Source organism: Crassostrea angulata, chromosome 5 (genome assembly GCF_025612915.1).
Source record: "Crassostrea angulata isolate pt1a10 chromosome 5, ASM2561291v2, whole genome shotgun sequence".
Classification (NCBI taxonomy): domain Eukaryota; kingdom Metazoa; phylum Mollusca; class Bivalvia; order Ostreida; family Ostreidae; genus Magallana; species Magallana angulata.
This window is the reverse complement of record NC_069115.1, coordinates 2,805,236-2,821,691: the sequence shown is the minus strand read 5'-3', so window position 1 is coordinate 2,821,691 and position 16,456 is coordinate 2,805,236. Positions and strand designations below refer to the sequence as shown.

Sequence of the window (16,456 nt, the reverse complement as noted above, 5' to 3'; positions counted from 1 at the left end):
TTGAAATTCTTTTAACTGTTTCAGTCATTTTTGCGATTTAAAAGCTTTCATATAACAAACACTACCGGATATTATTCACCGTATTGAACATTCGGTGATGTAAAAAGTGATCGCAAAAAAGCAAAAATAAAGCAATAATAAGATTTCTTAAATATATTGTCATTTGTACATGTAATATGGCAATTTTTTCAAAGAAATATACAATTTACTTCATTATAGCATTAACAGTTTTCGTAGACTGAGCAACATGACAAAGTGATTACAGACTCAAACAATATTTCTGACGATGATGGTTTTGGATCTTTAACAAAAATCACCTCTGTAATCACACAAACAAAATAGTTTTTTTTATGTAAATATGGTTAGAATTTTCAATTTTAAGAAAACACATGATTTCCTGTATCATTGAAAAATCTTATCTCTAAACTATGATGAAAAAGTATCAGTATATGTGCAAAAAGGCAACTTTATATTCTTTATTCATGAAGTCAAATATTGATAATTTATAAGGGCCAATTGCCTTGTAACTCACAGCCTACCTATACTTTGTGTAGACACAAGCTGCTCTTGATCATTTTCACTCATTTCTAGCAGTTTTTCTAAACCGTTCTGTTTTAACATTTTTTCAAATTCAATCACGTTGTGGTCCTCTTTAAGAATGAACTGCAGAAAATAACTCATCCTTTGTCTGCGATTTCCATTTTTTGGTAGAATCCTTTGTGTTATACCATCAATATCTCCTATACGATTTGATAGTGTTTCTCTTGCAAATGTCATCTGCATTTCTTCAAGGATTCTATTGAAATTATATGCTATTCTTTTCCTAACATTTCCTGCAATTAAATATTCACACATATTCTGAAGTAAATATTGAGAATGCCAATGATATAAATAAGAATGTGATTTTTTGAAAGACTATAACTAAAAAAAATAAGATAAAAATTGTAAACCCCCCCCCCCCCCCTTCTTCTGATATGATAAAAGCGAATGCATGATAAACGAATTAATGATAATGTTTATAAATAAACGATGGATAATATTATAATCGTGTTTTAATTCATGAATACAGATGTATAATATATATTGCATTTAAATGAAATAAAAAACAAACACTTAATATATGGCTAAGATGTACATACTTGCTGTGTGGTGAACGTCATGGGGATTTAACAACTCTACAATTTCATGATAACCGAAATTGTTTAAGACGGTCACAAACTCATTTACTAGACCGGGTTCTCCTTTCTCAACCAATGATAGCAGGCGTTCAACTCTTCTTGAACAGCTACCCGCATGATCAACTGAGTCAAAGTCACTTTCTTGAAACGTTTTCGATAATACAGAAGCTAAAGCACTGGGTTCAACATCAGATATCAGCTTGTGTCTGTAAGCTTTCAGACGGTGTTTAATCTGTTCTGCTTTACTTCTCTCCGAATTTTTATGCACTAAAATAAGACATATAAATTGTTTTCAATATCGTTGGACTTCATTAATTATTTACATGTACATTGTTACCATAAATAATTTATTAACTTACCTTTCGCAGGACGAGCATAGCAAACATGCACCTGGATTTCTAATGGCTCTGATTCATCCATTTTTTCAGCAATGTTTATCTTCTACAGCATTCCAAATATTATATCAACTAATTTATTGTTTTTCTTGGCATCAAGCAAGATCCACTAAAAACATTCTCAATGTCCATATGTCCATAAACCATGGTCGATTGCCAAGGTCCAGGATCAGAAGATTCAAAATGTTTGAATAAATCCCGCTCCACGCGTGCAGCATGACGACCTTTAACTTTCAACCGCAGTTCAATCGGATCATCTTTTGCATCGTCTAAATTAAACAGTATTTCGCATCTAAATATTAATTAAACATGTATTTAATTCTAAACAAGTAAATAACACAAACGATCTTGTGAGATATGAGAGAATGTGTTTCAATTCAAAACGAGTTTTCTCTCACAAACACTGGTTTATGTTTAGAAAAAAAAGTATTATTTAGATATACCTGTTACTTTTTCAACATTGTGTGCCAATTTCAAATCCGATTGTTCCCTTATTTCTAGATAAAGAAACCATAAATGTTACGGTTAATTGCAATTGACATGTACATTGCTATTTATCTAATACTTAATAGGAACAAAAAAAAACCATAATTGTGTATTGATAAGAATTTCTTTTTCTCAGAAGGTGCAAACACTGAACTAAACAGAAATGAAAAAAACGCCGGGTGCACATTATATCCTCATTCAAAATAAGTACGTTAATGTCTTAATTTCTATAATAGTGGCCTTGTATTGTTATCGACAGAAAAATCATAAAATATCATGCCATTACAATGTAAATGATTGACAGATCATGAAACGAATTTGAGAGTTGAAAATATTGAAGTTCATTCTTTTCCATTACTTTTCTTCATTCTGCAAATTTTTGTTTGAATATTTAACAAAATCGACTAATCGGAACTCTTACCACTGAATTTATTTATATTAGCCGTATTTAATTAGTATTGAAATTATGTTTATCTATATTCATTTGTAACGTGGCTAATTTATGATTTTTAAATAATTGACTAAGGATGACTTAGTTAGAATTGTTTTGGAAAAATACTTAAGCACAGAGCTTAAATAGTCCCTAAATCGTATATACCTTCTCGTGCAGCTTCTAAGACAGATTGGCTCGCCAATACATTACGGATATCTTTAAATTCGTTCTTTTCAATAATGTACAGAAAGTAGTGGAAACAGTCGTTTCCATTTTGCTGCAAGATTAGTAACAGATCCTTTATTTGCTGTCTCTGTTATTTTGTCATGGGTCATAATTTCTATCGCTTTCTCTTCTAACAAAAGGTCACACAGATCTATAGGCTCCAGCTCATCAAGTAAAAATTCTTTTTGTTCCTGAAGACACGATGGGCTCAGGCGTTTAAGATGAGACAAATCAGGCCTACCTGATGAAAAATAAATAAAAAACATACAAAATCATAGCTCGAGTTTTTTTAAAGAACAAAATAAATATAGATATGTTCATTCAAAAACTCTTAGACATTGCTCTGTTTGCATTTATCAAATATTAATTATCTAAGACCACTATTTAAACCATCAATAGCTATTGATAATTCTTTAGTTAGATTTTTTTTCGATCAGTCTAAGAGCTACAATTACCCCTCGACGTTATTTCAACTCTCCGTGTCTTCATTTTATCAATCAAATCAACTCTTTCCAGATTTGCTTCGATCACTTTGAAAAGTTCCATGCAAGCAGGGTTGCCTTTCATCAAAAGTATTTTCAACAGTTTTGATTTTTTGCGTATTTTCCCCTTACATTGATCGATGTCGTACAGGTTTGTTTTATCGAACAAATGGTCCATAATAGCTGTGGTACAATCAGCATCAGGAAGTTCCTTTTGAAGAAGAGTAAAATTGTGTTGTATGCACAGAGAACACTCACCTACAAATAAACATTATCTTACGTTAAAATGTTATTTGTTGCATATTTATTAAAGACTTTTTGTAGAATTATTTTTTATAAGACTATTGTCAAAAAAGTATCAATCCGCCTGACGTAACGTTTAAATTTTGTACCATTTTACGTCATTTTAAAGGTCAAAAGACCGGTTTTTTAAATCTACAATTAAGAGTAAAACAATCAAATTATCATCAATGGATTTAATATTTATTTGTTTTTTACAATATAAAATGATTTAAAACAGTATTTATAAGCTTTTTTATAGAGCATAAACCGCCAAAAACCATTTTAAATTGTATATACCAAGTAAAGATTGAATTCATTCCTTAAAAAGAAAAGTTAAGTTACTTACAAGGGGTGAGGTTGGGTTTTCTATCCTCTTGTAATGTTTCCAGCACTGAACTATACTTCATGCAGGCTTGTAATGTATTCACAAATTGTGAATACAGTGCTTTTTCTTCTAATATATCCAAAAGACTCATAAACCGTACGTATTTTTGTTGACTGTCCGTAATAGAATCATGATCATTACAGGAAAGGTAACCAGACTGGAACATTAAATCTGCAATTTCACGAGGTTCAAGCTCCGTGTACAGAAAATATATATGTTTCTGTAGCAGCTCAAACGTTAAGCTTGAAGAAAATTTCTGTGTTTTAACTGAAATCATAAGAATAATAATTTAACTGTATTTGAACATGAATATTTAAATATGAAATATAGAAAAACAATATTTAAACTCTGTTACATTACCCGTTGCCGTTATGTTTGTCTTTTTTTTTATTATTTCTCCCTGTTTCCTGATTAGCAGTTCAGAAAATATACCACCAAATAACGGCGTTTTTTTAATGAATGAAATAAATTTGTTACATCTTTTCTTCTTGATTAAAAGTTTGAGATATCTTTCACATCAAAAAGCCTTGCACTGGTCTCTACAAATACGATCTTCTTTATCTCTCTCGTCCAATAATTCTCTCTGAATTAAGTCATCTTGTTTTAACTCAAACTCTAGGTTTTCTTTTAGGAATATAAATGCATCTCTGACAATAAGGTCAGATCTGTCTTCTGAAAGCAGGAATTAAAAGCATTATAAAAAATTTTTATAGTTAAAATCTATATATGCAAATGCTATGCTGCTTACAATCAAATATGTTGCAATGAAGTCATTATCTTGAAATTCTGTTGGAAAAAAACATCGTGTCGCATCCTTTTTTGACATTTTAAAAAAAATGGATCACAGTGTAAAAATTCTAAATGTTTGTTTAAAAATCTGCATAAAATTCATTTCGAAAATCCAACAAATCACAACTCTATAAGGAATAAAATAGTATTATTTAAATTAATATATCTAAGTTGCCATTTAAAAAAGTTTTACCTAGTGGCATGACGATAGACCAAAACAACAACCTACAAGAAACCAAAAATGTTTTGTTATGTGGTTAATTGTGAAATAATGAATTACGACAACTTATTGCCAAGGAATTCATGTTTATATTTTTAAATTGAACCATCTTTATGGGCAGAATGATAAAACAACTGGCACCGCTGAGCTGATATGTTGTACATGTCCGACAATGTCGACGACTTTTTAAATACATGTACATAAATAAAATACGTATTATATAATCATGTCAAAACGTTTATTGCTATAAATAAAAAAAACTTTGCAAAGACAACGCTGTATTTTGCTTTTATATATCTTGTGCTACTAAAAGGTATCTACTTAAAATTTATTTCAAAGATATAAGCTCATGTACATGAAATTTACGTAATATTTAGTAAACACATTTATTCATTTATTTCATTTACTACATTTCGATAGCATCATGTTCAACATTCAAGTTTTTGACGTCACGTTACTATGTTACCATTATATAGCTTCTGAAGATTTTTTTTTAAAATGAAAGCGCTTAAGCTATATTGAACGTTTTTCGTGTTTTATTTTTTTAATTTTTATCTATAACTCGCCGACCACTGTGGATTTTATTGTGTTTCAATGTGTTACTACCAGTGATCGAGATGGAGACACGGAGAACAGCGAATAAAGAGAAAGAAATGGATAAGGATATCATAGCGGAACTTTTGATGAAAACGGACATAACGAACGATCTTTTAAGAGAACTGATTGATGCAGTAAATCAGTCAAATATTGTGGGAAAATCTTCCAACAATGTTATCATCGACAATATAGAAAATACAAAAGATAAGGAGGAGACGTACCTGAAAACAACTAATATGGAGGTAAGCTCATACCAATCACCAACATTAATGATTCAAAGAGAAACAAATGAGCTTATGTTACAAAAAGAAGCCTATTGGATTAAACAAAGAATTAAAGCCGAATGGAGTAGACTTCTTAACTACAGAAAACAAACATACTACAAGCAAATTAACAATGATAATCATGTAAAATACTTTAAATTAAAGTCAGGGCGATCCCATCATCCCTCGAAAATTCAGAATCAAGGACATTCTTGGAGAACCGAAAAACCAAACTGAAATTCGGGTAGAAATGGCTTTAAATCGGATAAACGGAGAGATATCATTGCTGCAAATGAGAGCAGAAAACAATCGATTGAAGGTTTTAAAGATTGATGAAGAAATTGATCAAATGTTACATCAAAATGCCAGTGGATTTATCCTAGAAAAATTGCAGAAAATGTGGAAATCTGACTGTCAAAAGGAGGAGGACCGATCATTCAACAGATGGCGGTACACCGAAGCATGGTTACTTGATTATGCGAAAAATTACGGCAAAGATAATGTTAAACAACCACACATACAGCCGACTTCTAAGAAACCAAGACCGACTTCAAGCTCACATAAACAAACAACAAAGCAAAACCTAAATGCAAGCTAAGCCTCTGAAGTGGGCATGGATTCTGAGAATGCTGAACAAACGGAAACCACTTCTCCTGTAACCAACAATAGTAAAAATCATGAAAATTCCTTAACATCCATTAGACAAGGGCGAGAACAACAATACGCCAGACAGACGCTATACAGGAATCAGAGAGTTGACAACGATAAACTAAAAAATCAACAAACGGATTGCCACAGGAGAATCAATCAAAACCATTATGGCCAAAGACCTAAACGGCACATACCATAGAAAAACTACAGAAATGGGAAAACAACCTTTATTGAACGTGGAGTACAACATCATTTTTTAGGAGGAGGCAAGCCCAATCGAGGGCAGAGCTACATACCGAGGAAACGCCAACAACGGACACAGATGTGATAGATGCTCGTGAAGCTAATATCACACAGCAACCAATGCAACATAATTCTAAAGTGTTCAACCTCTCGAAAAGAGTATTGAATGAAACTGAAATAAAATTATTATCAAAAGGTTTGAAATATACACCAACTCCCCGTATAATTAACAAACAACTTAAAACGGATATTAAGGAATATACAATAAAACTTCGACTAAAGGAATATTTTTACGAGGATGATGACGATTCTTCACAAAATCTAAATGAGGAACAAGAACAGGATCTCGTCAGAAACAAGTCAGATTTTAATCCAAAACGGGGTAGAAATCAAACTTTAGATACAGTGTGTAATACTCTTGATAATTTCCAATTTTCTAACGTTCCAAGACAAACAAAGTCAAATATATCGAAAAAAGAGGAACAAGCCTTAAAAGATGTATGTGATGATGACAGCATTGTTATCAAAGAGGCCGACAAAGGAGGCGGAGTTGTTGTAATGAATAAGGCATATTATGAAGTTAAAATATTAGATATGCTTAATGACCCAGAATATTATAAACACGTTGAAGAAAACCAGGAGAAAAAAACTCTGTCAAAAATAAAACAATTTGTGAATGAAAATTGATCAAATATCACTACAAAGGAAAGAGACTATCTTATTAACTTTGATGCCCGAGAAAGTCAATTCTACGGATTACCAAAGGTGCATAAATCATTACAAATAAAAAATGCTGTAGAAACCCAGACCGGAAAATATATTTGCTGCCTAAATCCAGAAGGCCTCTATTTTAGACCTATTGTAGGAGGACCTAATTCATCCACCCAAAGATTAAGTCATTTGATTGATATTTAACTAAAACCCTACTGTGAAAAAGTTCCCAGTTTTATTAAGGATGGTGTGAATTTTATAAACCAATTGCCTGAAAGTGTTCAACATACCCCAAAACTTGTGTCATTTGACGTGGTCAATTCATATTCTAATATACCAACAGAGCCTGGAATAAAAGTGGTGAGCTATTGGATCAACAAGCATCCTGAAATTCTGCAAGATCGCTTTACAAAAGAATTTATAAGTCTGTCGGACCCTGGCGAGTGTTAAGAGAAGGCTGATGGTTTTAATAAGAATGCATTTTTTTAATGTCAATTTCATTTCAGCTAATGTATATACGTGTATATGTCATTCATTTAAATTACACGTAATGTTTAAATACAAGTATTTTCTTTTGCATCAAAACGTGTGTGCAGTTTGACTAATTGTATAATATTTGTTTGTAATATTGATCTATGCGTTCATTTGATTCTACTTGTGAAGTGCTTGATCAACGAACCTTCAGGTACAAATGGTTTCTGTTGATATTCGGTTGGGTTGTGAAATGTGATGTAAATAAAGATTCCTCAAGCTAATAGGTTTCAGTAATCAAACATGACTGCAATAAAGCAATACAGTATACATAATAACACAGAACATTCTGATGATAATCCAGGCTAACAACAAAGACAGTTTTCTTAACTTAATCTTTGAATGATTAGTAAAATTTAACAATAAAACGAATTAGCTTCCAAACGAATAAATACGGACCGTTATTGGCAATATGTGTTTAACAGCTTCAATATATATATTAATATTGAATATCAAATATAAAAGCTCAAACATAACATGTTGTGTTCTCTATCAAAATTGTTTATTTATAACTACAATTATCAATGTAATATTTTTTATTTATGCACATATAATTAACTCTCAATAATAAGATTTATACAAACCTCGACAATTCAACTATGAAGAGGGCGTATCGTCCTCATGTGACCCCTGATAACAGCCGGATTCAGGACAATTTGAACTTAAGCTGTTTCGTTCCCAATATTTTTATGCAACTTCAGTATGATACAATATAGCAACAATTTCACTTTAAGTTTTCATAAAGCTTTCATATAAAAAGATATAAAATTAGTTTTATCTGAATTGATCATATCTGAATCTCTGTAAGTTGTTAATATTGTGAATTTAATTACAATTAATTTCTTTATCTTTTTTGTTACGAGTGTTTTAAAGGTTGTTAAAATGTGCAATAGATAAAATTTAGCAGTAATTGTTTTATATTTCATTGTGTCGATAATTGTAAAATTATGCTAAGTTTCCAGTGCGAAAAGAAAGCCTTTGATTACTTTTATCTGAATGTCCCGATATATTATAGTGCTAAAATGTACCATGTTTGTGCAATGTTTGATAAAGGTTTCAAATTGTTATCTACTTCACTGATAACGTCGATCCTTTTACACACATTAGGCCATGCACACAAAACAAATATATTGTAAGTTATAATGCAAATAACCATATTTATATCAAGCTGTATATTTTATAATATTCATTATATTGATCTTCGGAATCTTATGTTTCCCAACATGTCCACACATATCGGAGCCAAGATGTTAAACAGGAAAGTCTCCTTCGTTACATGGGGAGAAGCCCTTGTCCCAATCTGCATAAAAAGAGGAGCTACAACGTTACCACCCTAATAACTAAGTTCAATCAAGTCCATACTAATGCTATGACGCTCAGTGATAAATGGCAGAAGTTTATTTATAATTCTGTTTCAGAGCAGAGGCTCGATCGTCACTGGACTTAATTGCATATTTCTCCCTGAATATCATTTTATTTCATTTGGCGTTGTGTATATTACACATGTGATAAGCCTTTGCTTAATCAAACATGAGGTGCTTAACAAATTTTTTTATAAGATTTCTTATACATTCCTTATAACTATTTCTATTACCCAAAAAATTTATTTAAAATAATCTGTTGAAGATTTATACAAAAACCGGAAAACAAATAGATGTGTTGTTAGTAAGACAGCAAATCACGTTTGCTGTGAAGGAAAGATCATTAATGCACCATTTCGACTCACTGGATTAAACAAATAGTTATAGATTTCCTCTCTCTCAATATGTACAATATCAAAAGGCATAATGAACAATATTTGGCATAGGTATAACGTACAATATAGTAGGCCATAAATGAGTTCACAAAATGGCTGACGTTTACTTACTAGATCTCGTCATCACCGAAATTATTTGGACCAAATATTTCTAACAACAAAGTAAAAATGACTTAGAAGACATATAAAGTACTTTGTAATATATCCTTGGGAGTGAAATAATTTTAGAATTTTCTTCTTTTATCTATTTACATGCTTTGCATTGAATATAAAGGTAGGCTACTCAAAATGTCAACAACAACTCTTCCCAGTTCTCGAAAAATTCGGGTTTCATTTTTTTTTTACCTTTGTACTCGTGTAATAAATATTTCTACTAAGTTTCGATGATATCAATGTCTAATCGTTATGTATGCCCAAACTTGTGTTGATACTGGTTTTCCTACAGTCTAATTACGGTTTTGTTCACCAAATTAGACTCTGGTCTTGCAGTGAATCAAGCTTTTCGATTTCTAAAAGCATCCTTTCTGTTATTTCTGGACACCTTTAAACTATATTCAGTCATCTCCCGGTGCCCTTTTTCACCATTTTTTCACTTCGAGTTACGATTTTAGCATCGCTCAATTCTTCAGTATTTTAAAACTTTATCCCACATTTTTGGCTGTTTATTCCGACAATCCTTCCAGTTTTAATTTCAAAATCTGACATCTGTTTGAGGACTTTTTTCTGCGTTTCCTTGTTTATAATTGTTTACCAAAGGGGGATAGCTAATTTAAAAAAACCGTCGGCAAAAGCAGAAAAAAGTCGGAGAATCATCGGACTATTTTTAAATTATCGTAGAAAGTAGGCTTTATTTTGGTTTTAAAATCTACCTTCCAGAAAAAACAATGTAACGGCGGCCATTTTGCGAACTCATTTATGACACGCGACTCACTGACGACTAGTATGTACTTCAACCAATTTCTGTTGAGATTCCGTTATCTCATACAGATTTGATGCTTTATCAAATACCTGTAGTCAGAACTATTTTTGACACAGACACTCGCTTCAAAGCTTCATTGACCTAGTTTTTGGAGATTTCTCTATGTATTCCACGTTATTTTTTCTACTACCAAAATCTAATTTAAAATAGATTTTGTCGAAGATTTGAAAAAAACCCACAAGGGTGTGAAGTTTAAACGGATGATCGTGGCCATTAAAGACTACTTAAATCTCCTTAAAAAGGAGATTCATCTAATAATATAGGCAACCAAACAAATTTTAAAGTTAAATTAAATGAAATTCCACTAAACTATGCATTGAGATACTTTATACAAAATTTATATTTTTGCAGTCACTTTCTTGTGTTGCAGGGGATGTAATATATTTTTATACGAATGGTCCCCTTTTTTGACATTACAATTTTTGTGACAGTTTTCTTGGATAATTAATTTAAGGAAATTTATTGAAAATTATTTTCAATATTTTAAGAAAAGAAATATAATTACAATTGGTCTTTAGACATAGCAATATTAGAGTTTCAATTTTGGATATGTGATTCTAAATTTGAACAGAATGTGAAAGCCCACAAAAATACTCAATGAAAATTTCTTTAAAATGTCATATATCAACATTAGCACGTGGTCTACGACATAAAAAATGTCAGTGCCTCTTCCTGTCATTTAACGGAGATATTACTCTGAAACGATGACTTTTTGTGACAGTTTCTGTTTTTAAAACATAAAAAAGGAATACAAGCACAACCTTTGAATTTATTTTTTAGCATTGAAAAACAAATAATCAGAATATATCTATGAGTTTATTAAACACTTATTATTTTGTACATGTACATTTCTAAAATTAAGAACGTTAAATCACCCCCACTATCGTACTTTTAAGAAGAAAGTTAAACATAATACAACTGATAAGAATATGTCAGCTTACTAAATAAAAACTTATTTTATTTTAATTTTTTTTTTTGGAGGGGGAGGGGTGTCAAAATGATCAATCGGCAATTCTATATGCTTCAATAACTAAAAAGATTATTTTCACAAAAACAATCCTAATTTACGCATTTTCAAGCCTCTTCTGTTTAATGTTAATCGAATCAATATTAAAAGTATTACTTTTGTCGGACTGTTTTGTGCCAGTTTAGCTACTGATTTGAAATACCAGAGAGCGTCCCGTAATGTATTAAGCGGAGATGTCATAAGAACTACTGCCACATTCGCTCCTTCAAAGATTGAATTATTTTGTGTTTAACATATTTGCAACTAAGTTGTAAAAAGAGTTTGACATAACAGTTTTACAAATCACATGTCATTTTACTAAAAATTGGCCTTTCTGAATTAAGTAGTGGACAATTAAATCACAAGGAATGAATTAAATTTTACTTATGTTTTATGAGTACACAGGTATGACATAACTTATTATACACTTTTTTATAAACCGCTTTGCAGTTTATAAAACGTAAACTTCTCCAAGTTATGTTATACGAGGGTTGTCCCAAAATAGCGTAGACAAGTGGCGTTATTCAGTTAATCGAAGACAAAAGAAGATGAAATTTGTGCCACAAAGGGTTCAAGAAAGTTGCATTCAAAATTTTTTTTAAAATCGAATATTGTTTGAGATTAAATAAGTGAAATGAAAGCATGTTAGATCAGAAATTCGACATGCGGCGCAATGTCAAAAACAGAAAGTTAAAATCAACATAATGAATTGAAAATTAGGCGGAAAAGTACTTTTTGAATGAAACATACACTGATATTTGATAATATTTCTATTATTTACTCAGAAAATGTTTTGGCTATAACAAAACTTTGAAATATTTTATAGCGCGTTTTGTGACAAGTTGAAAAGTTAACCGGTAATAAAATGACGTTGTCAGCGTTTAAGGCGGCGCAGCAGTAAATAACTGATACAATTTTGTCCATGAAATTATTCCTGAGCGGCTTTAGAATTGAATGAAATTAACAAAATCGATGAGAAATGCGTTTTGTGAGTAAGTAGTTAAACAACATTGAAAAAATTTGAACAAGTATGACGACAATAAGTGGAAAAAAGAAACCCCGAACGATATTAATGGACGTCAAAATGTTAAACGACACATTTCGGTAAGACGGACGTTGGACAACAAGTAAAACAGGGCAAGTTTGGAGCCGACAGATCCTTTTTACATTAGAAAATATTTTTAAAAAAAACTAGAAATATATATTGAATGTGCACGCAGGGTACATGTTCAAAGATAATATTTTATCTAAGACATATTCGGAAATAAAACGTAAATGTTATCGTAAACGATGTGGAGGGTTTAGCAACAACGTAAAACTGGAAATTTTCGACGTCGCACATTGCGCCGCCTGACAAAACGTGTTGTTACTAATTATTCATTTTCTCGAGAAATAAATAAAGTACAGATTTGAACTTTTCAGCATTGTTTTATTGCGTTCCACCCCCTGGTGGGAGTGAGCAAACTTGTGGGTTTTCCACTCCTGTAAGTTAACCTTATTGGATAAATAAATAAACAAGTCAGGATTAACAATATAACAATAATTTATTCAAATGAAACAACGAAATGATGTAATGATGGAAAAGTCACACAAACTCCCATAGCCAAAAATCCTCCCACATCCCATAAATAAAAATCCTACCTATACAAATAATTAAAGTAGCTACTTGTACTTATTTAAAACCCTACAAATATAATCTTTCCCATTTTCCCAATGATAGGCCTCTAGTTTCCTAATATTTATATATTAATCCCAAATGGCTCCTCCCACTTCACGTATGGGCTTCCCATAAGGTATTGGGTATCCCACAAGGGATATCTCAGCTTTACAATATAATATATTAAATAACAATAATTACCCAACGGGCCTGAGACACATCTGCCATCCCTAGAGTGGGTATATTATATGTCGCCCGGAGATTATTAAATATGTGTCTGTCTAATTAGCAGAAGATAGGGGGTATATATACCCTTACGTACCCCTAGGTAACCTCAATTAGCCAATAGCTGAACCGAAACGACCCTACGCCACTTCCGGCGTAAACAGACCGGGGAAAGTGCACGCGGTGAAGTTCTTGGATAGAATATGAGTTATTTCTACTAAGATATGGGATTTAATCTACAAAATACGATAAGTACAAGTAGCTGTTATACTATAACAATGATGCAAGCGAAGACATACATATGTTCAATGATAAAATGTGATAAATGATTGCAAACATACAATGGAGGATCGAGGCCATTCGGACTCGATGATAAAACATGCATTTAAATGACAATATCGTGAAAAAGATACAAAGTATGCATATCAACAATTGATATGGGACGAACGGATGACAACACATTCAAACATGATAATAAATAACAACGATTAATGGATAAACATGGTAGCTGTAAGTGATATATATAAAACCGTTCGACACAATTTCGTAACAGTTTGCCAAAGGGTCATTGAAGAAAACATAGAAGTCTAATGAAATTGCAGTGAACAGATTATAAATTATGTGTCCTGTCTACGTTATTTTGGGACAACCCTCGTAAAGTATAACATACATAGAACTAATATTCATTACTTAACCAATTATATTACATAAAATTCACAGTGTTTGAAAAACACACTATTTTAAAACATAAATTTCATATGATATACATCGCTTTTTATTACATTTAAAGCACAGTTTGCCTGAACATTATACATACAATGTATAGAAACAGTTTTCTAACAGGTACATAAAATGTAAACCTATTTTTATTTAGTGTATTTTAATGCTCACAGTGTGTTAACACATGACTTGTCCTCATCATTTGTTTACCTGTAATATTGTATTTTCTTCACTTTACCTGTGTTGTTCTCAGCAACATAGAGGTTGTCTATGGTGTCCACGCATAAATCGACTGGGTTCTGTAATTGACAGCTGTCAATATAGCGGAGGAACTGTCCGTCCTGATCCAGGATGTGGATACGGTGGTTGTCGCAATCTGCAGTAAGGATCAGACCCTGGTTGTCCGTTGTGATACCACGTGGAGTAAATGATCCCTTGGTAGTAGAGGGAGGACCAGTGTAGGTAAACCGGAGTTTCCCGGCCTGGTTGACCACCACTACTGCATGGGCTTTATGGTCGGACACACAGATATCTAGGTTCCTGTTCTCACTGATGTATTTATAGTCACCAGATGAATAGAGAGGTTGTCCTTTGTCATCGTACTGAATACTTTGTTTCTCTGTGGAGCCAGAGTATCGCACAACTTTTGTCTCTTTATCATCATCACTGTCCATGCCAATTAAAAGTTCATAGGAGGAGGTTTTACAAACACAACGAGGTGTCCACCCCTGTAGTCTGGTCATTGTCTGTACACGTGTACTCTTAACTGTGTTCCACGTTCTATTTTGTCTATCAGTATAAACAAGGTCTCCACTCCTTGTCACTGCTATGTCTTCTGGCGAGTTATCTGATTTGGTTTGGATTGACTTCAGTAGTTTCCCCTGGAGGTTGTAGAGACTCATGATTTTAAAATCGTATCCACACGTCCAAATCTCTTCATCACTGTGACAAGTAACACCGCATAGCCATTTATGTATGCCTCTGTAGTGGGTATGTATGGTGAAGATGATCCGTGGCTCGTCAAGCATTGGTTTGAGAGGAGAGGATCCAGCTTCTGAGGTTTCCATGGTGAAGCCATGTTCCTCTGTTGTCATGGAGAATGCTGACAGGGACCCAAATTGTTGGTAAAGTTGTTCTGGGTTAATTGTCTGAGGGGTGAAGTATAGTAAAGAAACTGTGAGTTTAGGAGGCAATCTTTTGAACTCTGCATTCCTGGATTTGTAGGCAGAGACACGGCTGACATCATTGGAGTCTAGTAACTTCTTCAGATCCGCAATGTTCTGTGTGATTTTAGAAATGGTGAGTGTGATTTCATCTTCCTGTTTGTTTAAGACAGCCATGTGTTTGGCGTCCATTTCATCAAGATCAGATTTCAGCTTCTGTATAATGGTGTCTATTTCTCTGTGCAAGTCTTCTCCATGTTTGTCTATTGCTTTTTTTATTTCCTGTGTGTTCTTAAGTAGTTCTGCTTTCTGAACCTGAACGTTTGATGCAAAATGTTGATATTTCGAAAAGAGGATTTTTTCTAATTCGTGAAAGTCTTTTTGTATATGGTCTTTTTTTCTTTCAGTAAAGGTAAGAATATCTAAAAAGATATGTCTTCGATGATTAGGAGAGCAAATACATTGGGCACACACTGCAATATCGCATTGTTCACACCAATGCTTGCACTGATCTTTTGTATGTTCACAGCAATAAGGGTAACTTGGAGATGAACCTCGTTCTTTATATAGAACCATCTGATGTTTTTTAGTCGAGTCTATTACATGTTCCCCAACACAAGCTTTGCAAAGATTGATCTCACAAAAATCACAGTGGAGTAGGGGGTCAGAAGCATCACACATATTACATCGCACCAAATCCTGAGCGCTGTGTCGAGGGTCCATGGGGACAAATATTTTTGGCTAAGAACAAGAAGGATTCTAAAAAAAACATTTGCATTATTATTTTCAATTTTTATTTGAGGTTTCAAAATTAATGATTTAGTTTATTTTACCAGCGTTAATAAATTACTTACAACTTTTTAATATCAAACGTTTTATGTTTGGTCTATACAAAATCAGATTCTTTTACTTCCATTTGGTGGTTTAATGTTAGAATGGTATACCGATTTTGCCTACCCAGCGGGACTCATTTTTCATTAATCTCGGATTTTTTTTGCAGGAAAGGCGCATCATGTTTACCATCTGAGCAAATACCCTGATACGTTTAATCAGAGACATAAGTAACAGAGATTGACAAC

At 32.6% G+C, this 16,456-nt stretch overlaps 1 protein-coding gene and 1 pseudogene across 1 annotated transcript; both read right to left on the bottom strand.

Moving 5' to 3' along the window:
• Positions 1-221: 221 nt before the first annotated feature.
• Positions 222-8,080, bottom strand: LOC128183623 (uncharacterized; annotated as a pseudogene).
• Positions 8,081-12,851: 4,771 nt separating this feature from the next.
• On the bottom strand, positions 12,852-16,130 carry LOC128182892 (E3 ubiquitin-protein ligase TRIM71-like). The gene has a single exon (XM_052851663.1). The coding sequence runs from the start codon at positions 16,098-16,100 to the stop codon at positions 14,421-14,423; it is 1,680 nt and encodes a 559-aa protein (XP_052707623.1). The 5' UTR covers positions 16,101-16,130; the 3' UTR covers positions 12,852-14,420.
• Between the last annotated feature and the right edge of the window lie 326 nt (positions 16,131-16,456).